The sequence below is a fragment of the Rhincodon typus genome, chromosome 22, assembly GCF_021869965.1.
Source record: "Rhincodon typus isolate 14 chromosome 22, sRhiTyp1.1, whole genome shotgun sequence".
In the NCBI taxonomy this organism is placed as follows: Eukaryota; Metazoa; Chordata; class Chondrichthyes; order Orectolobiformes; family Rhincodontidae; genus Rhincodon; species Rhincodon typus.
In genome coordinates this window covers 39,261,477-39,280,299 of record NC_063353.1, presented here as the reverse complement: position 1 = coordinate 39,280,299, position 18,823 = coordinate 39,261,477, and the positions used below count along the sequence as shown (strand labels likewise).

General features: G+C 44.1%; 1 protein-coding gene across 4 annotated transcripts in view; it reads right to left on the bottom strand.

Moving 5' to 3' along the window:
* LOC109931866 (podocalyxin-like) overlaps positions 1–18,577 on the bottom strand; it is a 25,974-nt gene extending 7,397 nt beyond the window's left edge. The window contains exons 1-3 of one of the 4 annotated variants that reach the window (XM_048610057.1): positions 18,294–18,577; positions 8,560–8,716; positions 4,563–4,618 (exon numbers count right to left, since the gene is read on the bottom strand). In XM_048610057.1, the coding sequence (XP_048466014.1) occupies positions 4,563–4,618; positions 8,560–8,713 (210 nt within the window). In that variant the 5' untranslated portion in view covers positions 8,714–8,716; positions 18,294–18,577. Of the gene's footprint in view, positions 1–4,562; positions 4,619–8,559; positions 8,717–10,232; positions 12,767–18,293 lie in introns of those variants that run through there. The other 3 variants (XM_048610056.1, XM_048610055.1, XM_048610058.1) reach the window with 3 other exon arrangements.
* Positions 18,578–18,823: the final 246 nt, after the last annotated feature.

The following is an 18,823-nucleotide window of genomic DNA, read 5'->3' as shown; positions in this document are numbered from 1 at the left end:
GAAACGTCAGCTTTCCTGCTCCTCTGATGCTGCCTGGCCTGCTGTGTTCATCCAGCTCTACACCTTGTTATCTCAGATTCTCCAGCATCGGTAGTTCCCACTATCTCTGAAAGGGGTAGAGTTCTCCTTCTAACGTGATGGGCAGGAGTGACGACAGAAGTCATCTCAGTTTGAGGATGACGGATCCTGAGGGCTGTGACTTTCAGACATGTGACTGAGCAGGCTGATGCTCAACCTACAGATCTCTGAATACACAGGGAAGGATGTCCCTCCAAGTATTGGGATTCGGGGGGGGGGGGGGAAGTGTTTGCTTTCTTTTCCTTGCCCCTCTGTCACCGTCCACCCTTGACATTAAGCTGTTGTGACTCCAAGCATCATGGAACTTGATGGCTAAGTTGTCGCCATTTTTTCAATTGCTGGCAATCCCCTCCCTCTCACGAACATCGCTGTTGCTAAGCTTCAAAGAGAGCTTTCAGGGTCGATTTAAAGAATTTTAATTGTCCTCTCCTGGATCGTTGACCATTTGAAAATTGAGAAGACAGGTCCTGATGGGAAAGATGGTTTTTGGCCATTCAGACAGTGTCCAAAACCAATGAAGGTGATTTTTGAGGTGTTTTGACCGGATGCTGGTAGAGCTGGCTACGAGGAGGACGCTGGCATCTTTTTTGATCATCCTCCCAATGTATCACAGAATGTGGCAGGAGCATTGCTAGTGGAATTTCTCTCATGCTGTTATGTGTTACCAATACACAATCCAGATCTTATTACCGTACAGGAGTGTGATGACAACCAAGTGCTCTGACAATGAGAACTTTTCAGAAGTCTTTGTTATCAAAGACTTACTGCTCTAGATTGCAGGAGGTGAGTGCAGTTGATCCAGTGTTGGATCTCTTCATCATTGGTGTCCATTTGGGGAAGGTGGTTTAAGGAAGTGCTCAACGAATTTGACAGACTCTCCTTCGACATACATCAGAAGAGGAGTATTTGGCCTACCTCGTGTTGGCTGATAGGAGTTTCCTTTCAGCAACGTTCAAGGACAGGCTGAGTTTCTTGCTTTCTGAATTGGAGAGGTCAAGAATGGATTGCAAATGTGGTGCAGAGTGGGAAAGGCGCTGCAGGTATCTGCAAACTGTAGACCGTGTATGTCAACGGAGGTTAGTTTGGTTTCGACATGAGGCGAGTGAGGTTAAAGAGTTTTCTATCAATGTGGCACTTGATATGACACAAAGTTGAAGAAGGGAAGAGCCACTGTTAGGTATATTGTAAATAATGGAGAGGCTTTTACACAGTCTGTGGCCCAGACTTTGAAACTGCTTATTTTGAACTAATGATCCAGACAATGGCAGTGATATCATCATAAAAGAACTGCATGGAAGTGATAATGCTGCAGGAAAAAGGGGTACCATGTAATGAGACGTGGAAGTAGAAAGTACATGTTCCCTTCTGAGGGTGGAAGAAATGATCCTGCTCCCCCCTTATCCACAGGTCACAAAGCCAGCAATGATCTGGCTGCTGCCACCAGCTTTTATGCCACAGCAGTTAAAATGACATGTATGGATTAGGCCATTCAGCCCATCAGATCTGCGCCACCATTTGATTATGGCTGATATGTTTTTCAACCCTATTCTACTGACTTCTCCCCATAGCCCTTGATCCTATCACTAAGCAAGAACCTAGCTATCTCTGTCTTAAATAAACTCAATGACTATACAGCCCTCTACGACAATGAGTTCCACAGATTCGCCACTCTCTGGCTGAAAAAATTCCTCCTCATTTCAGTTCTGAAGGGCTGTCCCTTCAACCTGAGGCTGTGCCCTCGGGTCCCAGTCTCTCCGACTGGTGGAAACATCTTCTCCATGTCCACTCCAGCACCTCAGGCCCCTCGGTATTCTGTAAGTTTTAATCAGATCCCTTTGTCATCCTTCTAAACTCCATCGAGTACAGACCCAGAGTCCCTGAGCGCTCCTCATATCACAAACCCTTCATCCCTGGGATCATTCTTGTAAACCTGCTCTGGATCCAGTCCGACATCAGCATACCCTTCCTTAGATACGCGTCCCGAAACTGACCAGACCATTGTCAGCCTCAGCACTACATTCCTACATTTGTCTTCTAGTCCACTCAAAATGAATGCTCACATTGCATTACATTACATTGCACTGCCAACTGAACCTGCATGTTCACCTCAAGAGAATTCTGAACTAGGACTTCTAAGTCCCATCGTGCTTCAGCTTTACGAAGTCTTCTTCCTACAAAACTCATAAGCTCACACTTTCCCACATTGTAATTCATCTGGCACTTTTTTGCTCACTGTCCAAGCCTATCCAAATTCTTCTGCAGCCTCCACACCTCCTCAACACTACCTGTCCCTCTACCTGCAAACTTTGTAACGATGCCCTCACTTCCTTTGTCCAGATTGTTAATGTATAACATGAATAGTTGTGGTCCTAACAAGGAGACACGCAGAACTCCACTCGTCCTCAAAAAGACCCCTTTATCCTCACTTTCTGTCTCTGTCAGTCAGCCAATCCTTTATCCATGCCACTACCTTGCCCCAACAGTGTGGGCTCTTATCTTATTCACAGCCTCCTACGCAACACCTCATCAAAGTCTTTCTGGAAATCCAAATAGATCATGTCCACTGGTTCTCCTTTGTCTAACTTGCTTGTCACTTCCTCAGAGAATTACAACAGATTTGTCAGGCATGACCTCCCCTTGATGAAGCCGTGCTGACTCAGCCCTATTTTATCATGCATTTACCAAGTACTCAGCAATCTCATCCTTAATAATCGTACTGAAAATCGTACCAATCACCAAAGTCTGGCTAATTGGCCATAGTTTCCTGTCTTCTGCCTCTCTCTCCTTTAAACAGGGGTGTTAAATTAGCCGTTTTCCAGAACTCTGGGACTCTCCCTAACTCCAGTGATTCCTGGAAGATCACCACCAATGTCTCTACAATCTCCTCAGCTATCTCCTTCAGAAATCTGAGATGTGATCCATCTTGTCCAGGTGCTTCATCCACCTTTACATCTTTCAGCTTCCCCAGCACCTTCTCTACTCCGTTCACATCTGTCCCCTAACTCTCGAAGTTCTGGTATGCTGCTGGTGCCTTCCACAATGAAGACTGATGAAAAGTACCCATTCAGTTCCTCCGCCATTTCTTTGGCCCACATCATTACTTCTCCAGCCCCATTTTCCAGCGATGCAATGCCCACTCTTACCTTTCACATATCTAAAAAAGAAATCATGCAATCTTCTTTTACGTTACGAGCTAGCTTACCCTCATATTTCATAGTCTGTCCCCATATTGCTTTTTTAGAGTGGATGAGTGACTATTTCACTAAATTTTCTTTAGGATGACAAATTAAAGATATCAGTGGGGCACTGCTAAGGGCATTCTGGCTCAACCTACAGCAGGAGGACTGTAGCAATTCAAGAAGGCAGCTCACCCCCACTTTCTCAAGGGGAACTAGGGATGGGCAAGAAATGCTGGCTCAGCCGGTGACGCCCACATCCCATGAGTGAATAATAAAAAAAGTTGTTTGCCTATTGACTGCCATATTCCAGTATATTTGGTGTTCCTCAACAAATTATGTCCGACAATAGTTTGCAGTACACTGGTGCACCCTACAAAGACATGCAGGAAATGGAGTGTTCAATATACCATCTTTTCTCTTCACTACGCTCCATTGAACGGTCTCACAGAATGCATTATTCATACGGTAAAATCTATGATCATTAAAGCTAAAGTGTTTTGCCAACTTTTTTTTTGGATTGCTATGTTAAATCTATGTGCTACTTGTCCAGGTTTGCCCTCACTAGTAGCTCTTATGTTTGGGCGACAGATTCCCTTCCATACTCTCATCACCAAAACACATGGACATGACACATCGTTGGAATGAAGAGGGAAAATCAAGCAGTTATGCCAATTTGGATCAGGATAAAACGTAGGAATCTGAGATTTTCACACAAACATATGGGTGCCTGGATAGGAGCTATGTTATTTTATCCAGCCTAGGTCATATGGCACTATAGTCAGCAATGGTCAAGTCCTGTGAAGAAACAGACAATCTATCCAAATTGCATTTCATCAACGATGCATCACACAGGATGAATATATTATGCCAGATAACAACCACATATATATGACAAATGATATTCATCAATCCATGATGACAGATAGCAAGCTGTAGACCGAAGCTAGACTGCAAGGCTATAATGATTGTGTATGGACCTGTGGTATGTCCAACAAAATGTTATCAAAATGCACAGAGAATTGGGGATACAGATTTGTACATGTTGTCTGAAACAGATTTCTATCCTTTAAAGGGAAAAGGTGCAATGCTTTTAAAAGCTGGCTCCATTAAAATAGTGAGGTGGAGAACAACCATGAGGAGGTGGAATATATCCGAGAGTGATGAGGCAATCCTGGAAGGAATGTAATTAACAGCTTTTCCTTCACCTTTGATTTTCCACTGTCTACATTTCTGAATTATTAAGGGAATCAGTCTAAACATTGCACATTGCAAAGAAATAGGAGATGTACGAATACTGAAAATTACCTCTTTCAGTTCTTTCTTTGTTTCACTCAGAACACTTTTAACATCATTTGTATCCACTGTGAAGGAAGAGAAAACATTTTAGAGATTAACAACAGCTATGATCTTGATTGTGGTGAGGTTCAGAATCCAGTTTGATCAAGGGTTATGCACTGAGGAACTTCTACGCTCTCTTCGTGCTCAGTCGATTCAGGTAGAATAGATTTCTAAACCTGTCTTTTCCCAGTCAGTTTACAACAGTTACCCTGTATTGATTGTAACACCTTTGACACAGTAAAACATCTCAAGACATTACAACCGGCAAAGGTGCAACACCTGAGCATTTACCTCCTCCCTCCTCAGTATCCAAGGGCCCAAACATACCTTCCACATGAAGCAACACTTCACCTGCACTTCCAAGAATCTAGTCTACTGCATTCGCTGCTCACAATGTGGTCTCCTCTGCGTTGGGGAATCGAAGTGTAGACTTGGTGATCGCTTCGCAGAACATCTACGTTCTGCTCGCAAAAAAGACCCTGATCTACCTGTTGCCTGCCACTTCAATGCACCACCCTGTTCCCTGGCCAACATCTCTGTCTCCGGCTTGCTACAGTGTTCCAGCGAAGCCCAACGCAAGCTGGAGGAACAACACTTCATTTTCGGCTTGGGGACCCTACAGCCCTCTGGACTCAATATTGAGTTCAATAATTTTAGGGCCTAAACTCTCCCATGTCCCAGCCCACCCACCCCACACACCAGGTCTTGTTACCACATAGCCTGCCACTACACACCCCCTGTTGTTAGTCACTAACAGTCCCCATTAACAACTACTCGCCCTCCCAGCCTGATCGTTAGCAACTCCTTTGTCTGTCCAACTGTCTTTCTCTCTCTTTGGGCTCTATCCTATCATTTATTCCCTACCCCACCCACCTCCCTATTTTCTGCATATAAACTGACGTTTTCCCAGCCATCATCAGTTCTGAGGAAGGGTCACCGGACCCGAAACGTTAACTCTGTTTTCTCCTCCACAGATGCTGCCAGACCTGCTGAGTTTTTCCAGCAACTTTGTTTTTGTTCCTGATTTACAGCATCCGCAGTTCTTTTGGTTTTTATCAAGACATTACAATTTCTTTGACTGTATTGTATTTACATAGCAGGAGCTGCAACACACATCTGTTGAATCTTTCAATACCAAGTCAGAAGTCACACGACACCAGGTTATAGTCCAACAGGTTTATTTAAAATCCCAAGCTTTTGGAGCACTGCATCTTCACCATGCAGGTAACATGGTACTGGATAATTCAACCAATATTTATTACAGCTCCTGATATTTACAAATATTACAGTCACAGGCATTCAGTTTTTTTTTAAGGTTATTCACAGGAAGTGGGCTGCACTAGTTCAGCCAGCATTTATTGCCCACCCATAACTCTCCCAGGATTCAACCACATTGCTATGAGTCTGAATCACATGTAGGCCAGACCAGGTAAGGATGAGAGGTTTCCTTCCCTAAGTGAGATTAGTGAACCTGATGAGTTTTTCTTGACAATTAGCAATGGTTTCACGGTCAACATCAGTCTCTTAATTCCAGGTTTTTTATTGGATTCAAGCCCAGGTTCCCAGATCATTACCTGGGTCTGGATTAATAGTGTTGTGATAATACCCCTAGGCCATCATGCCTTCCGGACTGGGTTAATATTAAGGTATTCGGCTATAAAGAGTAGCATGTTTTCACCAATGTGTCTAACTCCAAGTGGCCCCAGTTAAACTGGAGACTGAGACCTTCACACCCTCAGATCAGATGCTGTGATACAGAGATACTATCATGAGCATGTCTCTTAAAGCTACACTGACATAGTGTCCATGAGACATTTAACACGAATCCTGAAGATTTCATCACATGATAGCTATCTGCCCCTTCCCCCCCACCCCCATTGATTCTCCTCGTTGTCCATCCTTGAGCTGCACTGCCCTCTTTAAGCCAATCAGGGAGTGAAAAAAAAACTCATCATCAACAGATTATATGATTCTTCATTACCAGCCAAACAACATTCGTCTCCATGTCCAATCTTTGTATATGAATGAACCAAAGTGTTCAAAAGAACATTTTTAAAAAGTACATACTTCTTCAATCCACTACGATTTGCCTCTCAGGCTGTTTGCATTGATTTGGAGACTACAGAGTAATCCTGGCAATACTAAACTTCACACTAATAGCAAAATTTAACACTGAATCAAGAAAAAAGAATATCACTTAGAGCTTGGTCAAAGAGTTAGACCCTCATAGCTTCTCTCAATCTTTCCTCCATTGTTCCACATGAGAACACTGTTAATAGGAGCAGGATTAGGCCTTTTGGCTCTTCTGGTCTCCTCAACAAGATCATCTTACCTTAACTCCACTGTTCCACTCTAGAAGAAAGAACAAAGAACAGTACAGCACAGAAACAGGCCCTTTGGCCCACCAAGACTGTCCCAACACATGATACCTTTCTCAACTAAAAACCTTTTGCCTCTACGTGATCTGTATCCCTCTATTCCACGCCCATTCATATATCTGTCAAGATGCCTCTTAAACATTGCTATTCCAACTGCTTCCACCACCACCTCTAGCAGCACATTCCAGGCACTTACCACCATCTGTTTAAATAACTTGCCTCTCTGATTTCTTTAAACCTGGCTCCTTTCACCTAAAACCTATGTCCCCAAATAACTGACATTTCTACCTTGGGAAAAAGACTCTGGCTTTCCGTTCTATCCATGCCTCTCACAATTTTGTAAATTTCTATCGGGTCACCCCTCAGCCTCTGACCTTCAAGTGAAAACAAATTGAGTTATCCATCAATAACTTGATGTTAGATGGATTGGCCATGCTAAATTACCCATAGTGTCCAGGGATGTGCAGGCTAGGTGGATTAGCCATGGGAAATGCAGCATTACAGGGAAGGGGCAGGTTGCGTGGGTCTGTGTGGGATGTTCCTCGGATGGTCAGTGTGGGCTTGATGGGTTGAATGGCCTGCTCCCATACTGTAGGGGTTCTATGATTCCATTCTGTGAACTTCTGTGCTCAAAACTCTGTCAAGCTCTCTTTGAATATGCTTTATGACTGAACATCCACAAGTCCCCAGAATTCGGAACTCTGAGTGAAGGAATTTATCATCATTTCAATCCTAAATGGCTAGCTCCTTATTCTGAGATTGTGACTCCATGTTCTAGATTCCACATCTAGGGGGAAACATTTTCAGAGTATCGGGTCTTAAGAATACTGTGTGCTTCAATCAAGTCATCTCTTATTCTGCTAAACCCCAGGAATATAGGCCTAGTCTACTCCATGTTCCCAACAATCACCTCATCCCAGGAACCAATCTGGTGAGTCTTTGTTGCGTTCCTTCTCTGGGATGAGATTTGTGTCTGTTTTTAGGTAAGGCAACAAAAACTACACAATGTACTTCAGATGCAACTACACCTCAACAATTGTGGTAATAATTGCAGCGAGACTATTCCAATCTTCCATCAGATCCAAATTCTGGAATTCCTTCCGAATAGCACTGTGGGTGTACTTACCATCACTGGTGACTTCAAGATTTCAAGGAGGCAGTTCACCACCTTCTTCTCATGGGCAATTAGGGATGAGCAATAATTACTGGCCTGGCCAACGATGCCCATATCCCATGAACAAATAATAAGATCCAATTCCCCTGTAACAAAGGTTAGCATACCATTCGCTCCCATAGTTGCTTGTCTTAAAAAGTATTTTAACTTTCTGCAATTCACATATGAGGAAAGCCAGGTCCCTTGTGCATGTACACGCACTGTGCTGAGGTCAAGAACTGTAGCCCCTCCATCCAAAAGTTAACGCAATCCCAGGATGGAATCTGGTCTGTGTAGAACAAATCCATCTGGGGCAGGGAGCTCTGAAGAGCTATTAGAATTGGGTGACTGGGGGCTGTTTGGTTTTAGATTCCACTGGGATGAGAACGGGGATGAGCCATCTCAGATACAAAGCATTAAAAAACAATCTAACCTTTAAAGGAGATGTCGACGTTTAGCCTTCTGTTGGAAGTTTTCACCTTACTGAGCTCGACCATACAGTGGCTGTATCCTTTGTGGTTTCCTTTCTTGATGAGTCTAGAGCACAGCAGCTTGCCCAGTTTCTCTCCTTTCTCGTCCACGTACATTTTCTGGAATGATTGAAGCACATGGGGGCGGAGGCCATTAGAATATTTGTACATGAGAAATAACAGAGAATATTCCTGCCACAGTTCTCTGTTGCAGTTACTCAGTGTGGTTGTAAAGCACTCAAGTGAGTTATTATTTTCCCTGGATTGGGGGTGGGGTTTTCCACGTTCCTGCTGGGATGCTCACCCCCCAGGTGCCAAGTACCATCCAACTTTGCCTAAAAACCGAGCCGATGAGGATCAAATGAGATATTCTTATATAGAGACAAGCCATTCAGCCCAACTGAATAGGCTGGACTAGATTGCCCAAGGTTTATATTAGTACTTACGCTCCACACAAACCTCATTCCATCTTTACTTTATATACATCTCATCAGCATTAACTGCTATTCCATAGGAGCAGGCCATTCAGTCCTTCAAGCCTGCTCTGAATTATTGTATTAGGCTTATTGTCACATTTGGGTGGCACGGTGCCTCAGTGGTTAGCACTGTTGCCTCACAGTGCCAGGGTCCTGGGTTTGATTCCACCCTCGGGCGACTGTCTGTGTGGAGTTTGCACATTCTCCCCGTGCCTGCGTGGGTTTCCTCCGGGTGTTCCGGTTTCCTCCCACAGTCCAAAGACGTGCAGGCTAAGGGGATTGGCCATGCTAAATTGCTCGTATAGTGTTCAGGGATGTTTAGGGGTTAGGTGGATTAGACAAGGGAAATGTAGGGCTAGTGGTAGGGGAATGGGTCTGGGTGGGATGCTCTTCGGAGGGGTGGTGTGGACTTGTTGGGCCGAATGGCCTGTTTCCACACTGTAGGGATTCTATGATCTATATACTCACATAAGCACAGTGTAAAGTTTACAAGTCACCACTTAACAGTGCCATCTTAGGTACAAAGGTAACTAGGTACAGATTCTTGGTACGAAGCAGGAAAATAGAGTTAAACATTACAGTCCTTCTTACTAAAATGTAGAAAAACAAAGAAACACAGTTTGAGCTCATGGCTAATCTGTAACCTAACTCCATATACCTGCCTTTGGGCCATACCCCTTAATAACTTCACTTTAAAATAATTTATCTCCTTGGATTTAAAATGAACACAAGATCCAGCATCCAATGCCTTTTGTGGAAGAGAGTTCCAAACCTCTACCACCCTTTGTGTGTAGAAGTGCTTCCTAACATCTCCTTTGAGCAGTCAGGCCCTAATCCTCAGACTATGCCTCTAGTTCTAGAATCCACAACCAGTGGAAATACTTTATCTTGATCTACCCTGTCATTTTCTGGTAATATAGAGTCATAGAGATATTCAGCACAAAAACAGACCCTTTGGCCAACTGGATATCCTAGATTCATCTTATCCAATTTGCCAGCATTTGGCCCATAGCCCTTCATATACCTCTTTAGATGTATTTTAAAAGTTGCAATTGTACCAGCCTCCACCACTTCCTCTGGCAGCTCATTCCATACACGCACCACTGTCTGTGTGACTATCCTTCTTTCCCATTCATAAATATATATATATAAATATTCACCTTGACAGCTTCTTGTGGTTCTGAGGTTTGCTTACTAACCACTCGCTTTGTGAAAGAACTCCTCTTGGATTTCTTAGAGTTTGCCTTAATCTTCTGGCATTGGATTTCCCCCACAAGTGGAAATGTTTCCTCCCCATCCATCCCTCCTGACCTCTGTAAGGTCACCTCTCAGTCTTTGCTTTCACAGGGTGAGGCACCAAAGTTTGTTTAGCCCTTTGTTATGGCTAAATGGTGAGCCCCTGGTTAGATTCCCAGAGAGCAGCAGACAGGACCGATGGTCTGCTTACTTTCTCCCATTCGCAAGCTGGAAGGCCAATTCTCCAAGTGGCTTGGTAGAGATGGGGGTGGGGGAAGCTGTGGGGGGTGTTAGCACTGAGCTGGGAGTTGTCCAGTCTAGGCACCATCCATTATCCCATCCCATTGACTGCATCAGAGCTGGATATCAGGTGGGATGTGAAACTTGCAGCCCATGTGATATCAGCCTTCCTGCTCCTCCGATGCTGCTTGGCCTGCTGTGTTCATCCAGCTCTACACCTTGTTAGCCCATGTGATATCATTGCTTAGGGTTAGCACCTACATCCATTGTACCCCTGAGAACTGAACTTATAACTCCACTTCCTACATGAATGCCTCAGGAGCCGGGTACTGCCTTGCAGCATAAACAAGCCACAAGCAGGAAGAATAGCAGAGCAAAACGGCTGCAGGATGCCAATGGCAATGGTCACAGATGCCCACAACTGCCTCCACAGATACCAGCGGGAAATTGCACGCTAAAAATCTTCGCACCAGAACTCGACCAACCACCAGTGGACCACAACACTGGAACAAGCCATAAACACTCAACAACAAAGAACTAGAACAAGGAAATCCTACAGGAGAAACTAACTGGACTAATTCACGAGGACGACATGAACAAGGCAGACACATGGGTAAGGAACCTATCCAACAGACAACTCACAGGCACAGAAAAAGCCGAACTGATACACGGACTTAACTGCAACCACAAGGACGTGAGTAAAGTGGACATCTTAGCAGCACTAGAGTCAACACTGAAAACCAACAGACTCTCTGATGAAATTCAACAGGCCGTCAGACAAACGGTATACCCAGCACTTAACCGTAAACACAAATCAGACACCTTCAGCGGAGAGAAAGGCCCTAAAAGGACTGAAGAAGGATAAAAAACATCACAATCCTACCAGCGGACAAAGGATGAATGACCGTGGTTCTGAACAGAACAGACTACACCGAGAAAGCACTGGCACTACTCGCAGATACCAACAGGTGGCGTCAGACCCCACATCACAGCTGGAGAACAGGATAATACAGACACTCAAACTTAAAATGTGCGGGAGAGATCACTCATGCCAACCACATCAGAATGAAACCAGATGACTCAAACAACACCCGCTTCTATGGTCTCCCCAAGGTACACAAACCTGGAATACCACTCAGACCAATAGTCTCCTTACCTGGCACACCTACACACAAGCTAGCGAGGGAATTACAACGGAAAATTAAACACCTGATTAGCAGATTCCCACACTCAATCCATTCAGCCCAAGAATTTCTCACACAGCTCAGGGACATAAAAACTGTCGAGGATGAAATCACTATCCCCTTCAATGTTACAGCATTATTTACATCCATCGACCTACCCTTAGCTAGAGAGACATTAGCCACACTACTAGAAGGACCAGGAGCACTGACCCTGAATACCAGCAACAACATCAGCAAGGACAGCTTACTGAAACTACTAGATTTATGCCTCACAACACACTTCACTCACGTTCAACGGCCAGATATGCAAACAGATCAACGGCACACCGATGGGATCACCCATCTCAGGTCTCATCGCTGAGGCAGCGATTCGGAGACTGGAACGCACAGACCTTCCCACAATCCGACCGAAACTGTGGACAAGATACGTGGACGATACATTCGTAATAATCAAATGCACAGAAGTAGGAGAAACCCACCAACTTGTTAACAGCATCTTTGCAAGCAAAAAATTCACTACAGAGGAAGAAAACAACTAACAGCTCCCGTTCTTGGACATAATGGTAGAGAGACTAACTAACGGTGAATTCCAGACCCGTGTGTACAGGAAGGCTGCGCACATGGACCAAATCCTGAACTTCAATAGCAACCACCCCATCGTACACAAACAGAGCTGCATCAAGACACTATTTAAATGAGCCATGTCACACTGCAACATCCCAGAACTCCAGACAATGGAATAGGAACACCTGCACAAAGTATTTACTGACAACGGATACCCAAGAAGTTCCGTCCGCCGATGCCTACAAAACAAATGACAACCAGAAGACACTGTACAACATAAGACGCTAGTAACTCTACCCTACATCAAAAATATATGTGAAATGACAACCAGACTCCTTAGACCGCATAGGATCATGATTGCACACAAACCTACATCAACACTGCATCAAATGTTATCAAAGACTAAAGACCCCATACTGACAGTAAACAGGACTAACGTGATATACAGAATCCCATGCAGCGAGCGCAATAAACATTACATTGGACAAAGGGGAGGAAGCTGACGACCAGGATACACGAACACCAGCTGGCAGTAAAAAGACACGGGCAATATTCATTTGTCTTGATACACTCAGACAATGAGGGCCATCAGTTTTGACTGGGACAAAGTGACTATACTGGGACAAGCGAACACCAGAACTGTAAGGGAATTTCTGGAGGCCTGGTTCTCAACACGGGACTCCATTAACAAACACATACAAATAGACACAAATACAGAGTTGCTGGAAAAGCTCAGCAGGTCTGGCACCATATTTGAAGGAAAAGACAGAGTTAACGTTTCGGGTCCGGTGACCCTTCCTCAGAGCTCCAACTGGGTTCTGAAGAAGGGTCACCGGACCTGAAACGTTAACTCTGTTTTCTCCTCCACAGATGCTGCCAGACCTGCTGAGCTTTTCCAGCAACTTTGATTTTGTTCCTGATTTACAGCATCCGCAGTTCTTTCGGTTTTTACATAGAAATAGACCCCGTATACAGACCGCTGCTGAAACAACAGAACCAGACGGGACAAGACCCACCAGACCACAGGATCAAATAAATTTGGAACGGAGCAGAACACCAATGCTTCGATTAGAAGTCGCACTGATGATGGTGCCTGGAATGGTAACGAAACGTCTACACACCACGGATCAACCTGCTCAGCGAACTAACGAACAACTGCTAACAACCATCAGCATGGCTCATGGTAACATATAATCAAATCCAAAATGAAAACCCTGCTGCTCTGTTGCTGCTCCTGACCTGGTCCAACCACTGACCTCAGCATTGCGTATCCCCTCTGCCCATCTCCTCCACCCACCTGAGCACAGCATCTCCCCCCTCCCCGACCTCAATCTCCAATCTCAGCACAGGGTCTGAGTTTATGAAAGTCCTCCTCCGAACACCTGCAATGAGGGGGCTGTGAAAGGTGCAAACTGTGTACTATTCCATCCTAGCTTACACCTTCCCTTCAACCAACATCAGGACAACAGTTTATTTTCTTGTTGTTGTTCATGGGAGCTTGCAGCATACAAACAATTGCTGCATTTTCAAACATTTCCAACATTGAGACCACTTCATGAAAGTGCTTAATAGGTTCTGAGGTACTACAGGACATCCTGATGTTGCGAAAGGTGCGAAATAAGTGCAAGTTCTTTCTTTACCCTCACCTTACTTACAATGTGCATTTTGACATCAGATGAGAAGGAAGTTGCCTGATGGCACAGAAAGTACGTTATCCTTCTGACAGTGCAGTGCAGCACTAGGAGTATCAATAGCCCTGGACTTAGACCTGAGCTCACAGCCTCCTGCCTCAGAGGGAAGAATGGTTACCTAGCCAACATGAAAACTTCCACAATGCTCTGCATTGTACAGTCCAACTTTGGGCGGGTTTGGAACTGTGGGATTCCACAGCTTTATTATATCAAAAGGCCAGACAGCCAGTTAGTAACTGGCTTAGTCATGTATAAAGAAGTCTCAGGCCAAAGTGGTCATTAACAGGGCTAGGCAGTAGGTCACAGAGAGGGTCTTAGTTCCAGACAGTCTGCCTCTGTACCTTAGCTTTATTTGTGCCCAGGTTTCCATGGAGAGGGAGTAGGCAGTGTCCAGTAATACTCTTGAGGCTTTGAGAGAGAGAGGTGGGTACAGCAGGGGCTGGAGTGCCTTATATCCCTCTTCCAATGCCGTTCTGATTTAATCCTCTCTCTCTCTCCTCGCCACCTCTGCTTTCATTGCACTGCCCTTATCCAGCTCTGGAGGTAAATTGATGCATTGGAAACAGGAGTGATTTAGCAGTGGTGGATAACAAGTGAAAAGTTAAATGAGTGATTTGGTAGTCGGAATAAATACGTTCAGTCTGTGTAATAACATGTCTGGATATATAAAAAAAGGAAAAAAAAAATTAAATAATGTCGCTGTAGACATCTAGAACTCACCTCTGAGTCTAAATGACTATATAAAAACTTTTGTGGTAATAGATGACATTCAGTGAAGTGGCCCTTATCATACATGATGAATTTTCCAACAAAATGTTTACACCTAATCTGGGAAAGAAAGAGCAGTTGGAGTTTTCTCTGGAATGAGGACTGGGAAACTTGAATAGTATGTACTTATCACCAGTTAGCTGGCTTATGGCAGCTTCATCTGTAAACACTTGACTTCTTATCTCTTAGAGACAGCTGTACATGATATTAACATAAAGTGGTCACTGGAGCTGTAGATATAATAAAGAGAGGAATAATGTAAGCAGCACAAGGTTTTATTAATATTAATCATAACTTGTAGCTGACCTTTGGTAGTTTGTAAAAGACAACCCTATCTCAACTCAGTTGGGGTACTGCTCTCTCAAGGTTGTAACTTTGGAATTGTTGACTGGATTCTTGAGTTGGATTGTCGAGATGCTGTTGTGGTTCACTTTGTTCCTTACGGTTGCACCTCCCAAAAACTCAAACACTTCACACAAGCATATGTTTCACAGAGCACAGCCCATGGAATATGCTCCATAGGACATGCACTGCAAAATCCCATCCCCTGTTGCTTGCATCGGGCCTATCTGTCTGATCCATGATCCAGCTAAAAATGGGCTTTTTTAATAAAATTACATTATGAGGGCGTTGCTGGCTAGGCCAGCATTTATTGCTTGTCCCTAATCGCCCAGAGGGCAGTTAGCGTCAACCACATTGCTGTGGGTCTGGAGTCACATGTAGGCCAGATCAGGTAAGGATGGCAGTTCCCCTCCCTAAAGGACATTAGTGAATCAGATTTTTTTTTTTCCTGACAATTAATTCATGGTCATCATTAGACTCTCAATTCCAGACTTTTTAGAAAAAAAATTTCAAATTCCACCATTTGCCATGGCAGGATTCAAGCCCATGTCCCCAGAACATTACCTGGATCTCTGGATTAACAGTCCAATTATAATATCACCAGGCCATCGCCTTATTTATTTTTATCTCAGTAAGGCAAGAGATAAAACCGATTTTTGTTCAACCATTGAGTGATTTAATCAAGTCAGATGCAAGAAGCAAAATAAACAGATCATAAAATAGGCAATTTGTCAGGAAACCATACGCTATAAACTAAATAATCCTTCTACAGCTCTTTAGAAATTATACTCCTACTTATCCATGATTTTGAAGAGCAATAGGGTTCTCCCTGGTGTTCAAGCCAATATTTATCCCTCAATTAATTTCCTAGAAATAAATTATTTGACTGCTACCTCATTACTGTTTGTGGGAGCTTGCTGTGCACACATTGGCATCTATGTTTGCTACATTGCAACAGACACTCCATTTCACAAAGGACCTTATTGGTTGCAAAGTGCTTTGTAACACAGACATTGGAAAAGGCACTACATTAATGCAAAACTTCCTCTTGCACGAGTGACTTGGCTGGGATTTCTCCCCATAGGGATATCTGTTTCTGTCGCTGCTCTCGGATTTCTCTCAGATCCATGTCAATGACACAGACAGTAGATCATCCTAGATTCTCAGATCGCGGTGAAAATAAAGCAACATGTGGAGCAGTGATTTCAAATCGGTAGGTTCTGTCATTGCCCTCGGGAAGGTGCCCAGTGGGCTCTCAATCAAGCATCCACAGTTTGCCTGTCTGCTGTCCAACAGTCATAGCAACAAGTGGTCATGGATTCAAACTTCACAAGACATTTACTCCTCATGACTGATTTTCTCCCTCATGTTCATACCCTTGTACAATAACATTGGATCAAATATTTGTACTAATTCATCACTGGCTGTTTATGTGGCAAGTATAACCCAATTCAGAAGGTGCTGTGGGCTCACTTTAGAGAAAACGATAGCTCAGTGGTTAGCATTGCTGCCTCACACTGCCAGAGACCCGGGTTCAATTCTAGCATTGGGTGCCTGTGTGTGGAGCTTGCTCACTCTCCCTGGGTCTGTGTATGTTCTGTTGGGGGCTCTGGTTTCCTCCCACAGTCCAAAAACGTGCAGGTTAGGTGGATTGGCCATGCTAAATTGCCCATAGTGACCTTGGATGTGCAGGCTGGGTGGGTTAGCCATGGGAAATACAGGGACAGGATGGGTCTGGGTTGGAGGATTGGCGCAGACATGATGGGCCAAATGGCCTCTATCTGCACTGTAGGGATTTTATGAATTCTATGAAAAAGGCAATAAACTTGGGATGCCTGCCATTCTAATTTAGTTCAACAACAACATATTTATGTAGTGCCTTTGAAATAATAGAACTTCCGAAATTACTTCACAAAAGTGTTATGAAGCAAAATTAGTCACCAAATGACCTGATATAACAAGGTGTAGAGCTGGATGAACACAGCAGGCCAAGCAGTATCAGAGGAGCAGGAAAGCTGATGTTTCGGGCCTAGACCCTTCTTCAGAAACGTCAGCTTTCCTGCTCCTCTGATGTTGCTTGGCCTGCTGTGTTCATCCAGCTCTGCACCTTGTTATCTCAGATTCTCCAGCATCTGCAGTTCCTACTATCTCTGATCCAAATGACCTGAAGTGGTTTTGGGGCAGACAATCATCGGCCAAGTCAAAGAGGTAGGTTTTGAGGAAGTCTTTGGGGGCAGGTGGGGAGTGGAGTGGGTGTGCGCATATGTGCTGAAAAAAAAAAATGAGGGGTGAAGAGTTGGTGAAGTTTACGATGGGAATTCCAGAGCCTTGGCAATTGAAGCCCCAACCACCAGGGACGGAGAAACATACATCAGGGACACTGCCTGGGCTCGAATCGGACGGTGCAGATATCTCAGAGGATCGTGGGTTGGGTGGAGATGTCAGAGTTAGGGAAGGGCCAGACCATGGAGGGAGTTTTAAACACCGATGAGAATTTTAACATCAGAGTGTTGCTTGACCAGAAGTGAAAGCAGGTCAGCAAGCACAGGCATGAAAGGGACTTGGAATGAGTTGAGACACAGGTGACAGAGTTTTGTCTGGCATTGTCTGATGGAAAGTAGAATGTGGGAGGACAGTCAAATACAAGTTGCAATGTTCAGAGCTACAAGTCATGTAATGGTTGCCATGAGAATTAAAAAATGCCACATGGGGAGGGGTTATCGTTCTTCTGAGGCTGGGATTATGATGTAACGTTGCAGGAGATGCTGTCTGTTGTATCCCATCAGCTTTCACCCATCCCTGGAAAGCTGAGACCATCAGTGACAGGAGGAGGTATCAAAGGAGAAGAACATTCTCAACAACAATGACCAAAGCAAAATACTGTGGATGCTGGAGTTCTGGAAGAAAGTGCTGCAACATATTTGGAGGAAGAAAGAGAATTAACCATTCCCACTGTCTTTATCTTTTGCACTGGGCACACTCATTATCTGTTCCACTCGCTCCTCCTCCCTCTGCCTCTAAAACCATCATTTTCCGGCTCCTTTCAATTCTGAAAAAGAGTGATACTGAAGTCGAAATGCAAACTCTTCCTTTCTCAGCAGATGTTGCTGAAATTCTCTAACACTTTATGCTGTTATTCTCAATAAGCACACACTCCCATACAAAACAAACAACCCAAACCACAGACAAATCCTACCTTTTCTCTGCAGTCCTACAGCTATTTACACTTCAGAAACCCATTCTAATATCTCTTCATATTGCCTGGTGTTAACATTTGTCTGCGCTGTGTGCTGTGAAATTTTCAATCCACTGATGGCCGTCTCTGAATATAAGTTGTAGAGTTTTGCAAGAACAATTTTGCAACAATTTTTGAATAACTTAATCCCCAGCAGTCAACTTGCTATTTTCCCAAGGTTTCTTCCCCTGTCAATGTGGGTGAGGTACAACAGCTCACTTTGGAATGCACATTACTGTGGGGAATTACAATCCGCTCAAACAGGCAGTTTTTCTATTGTGAGGGAGTAGCCAGTAACTCTGATAAAATGGAGAACGCTATCTGACCTAGCCAGATCCCTGTAGCAGGAATGTCCAGCAGTGCCCATGCCAAGGAATACTCTAGAATCACACTAGTTAGGACAGATAATATTTTTATGAAGAAAGTATACTTTTGCAATACAAAATATTTAGGACCAAGAATTCATATCCCTGTGTTTTTAAGCTAGTGCT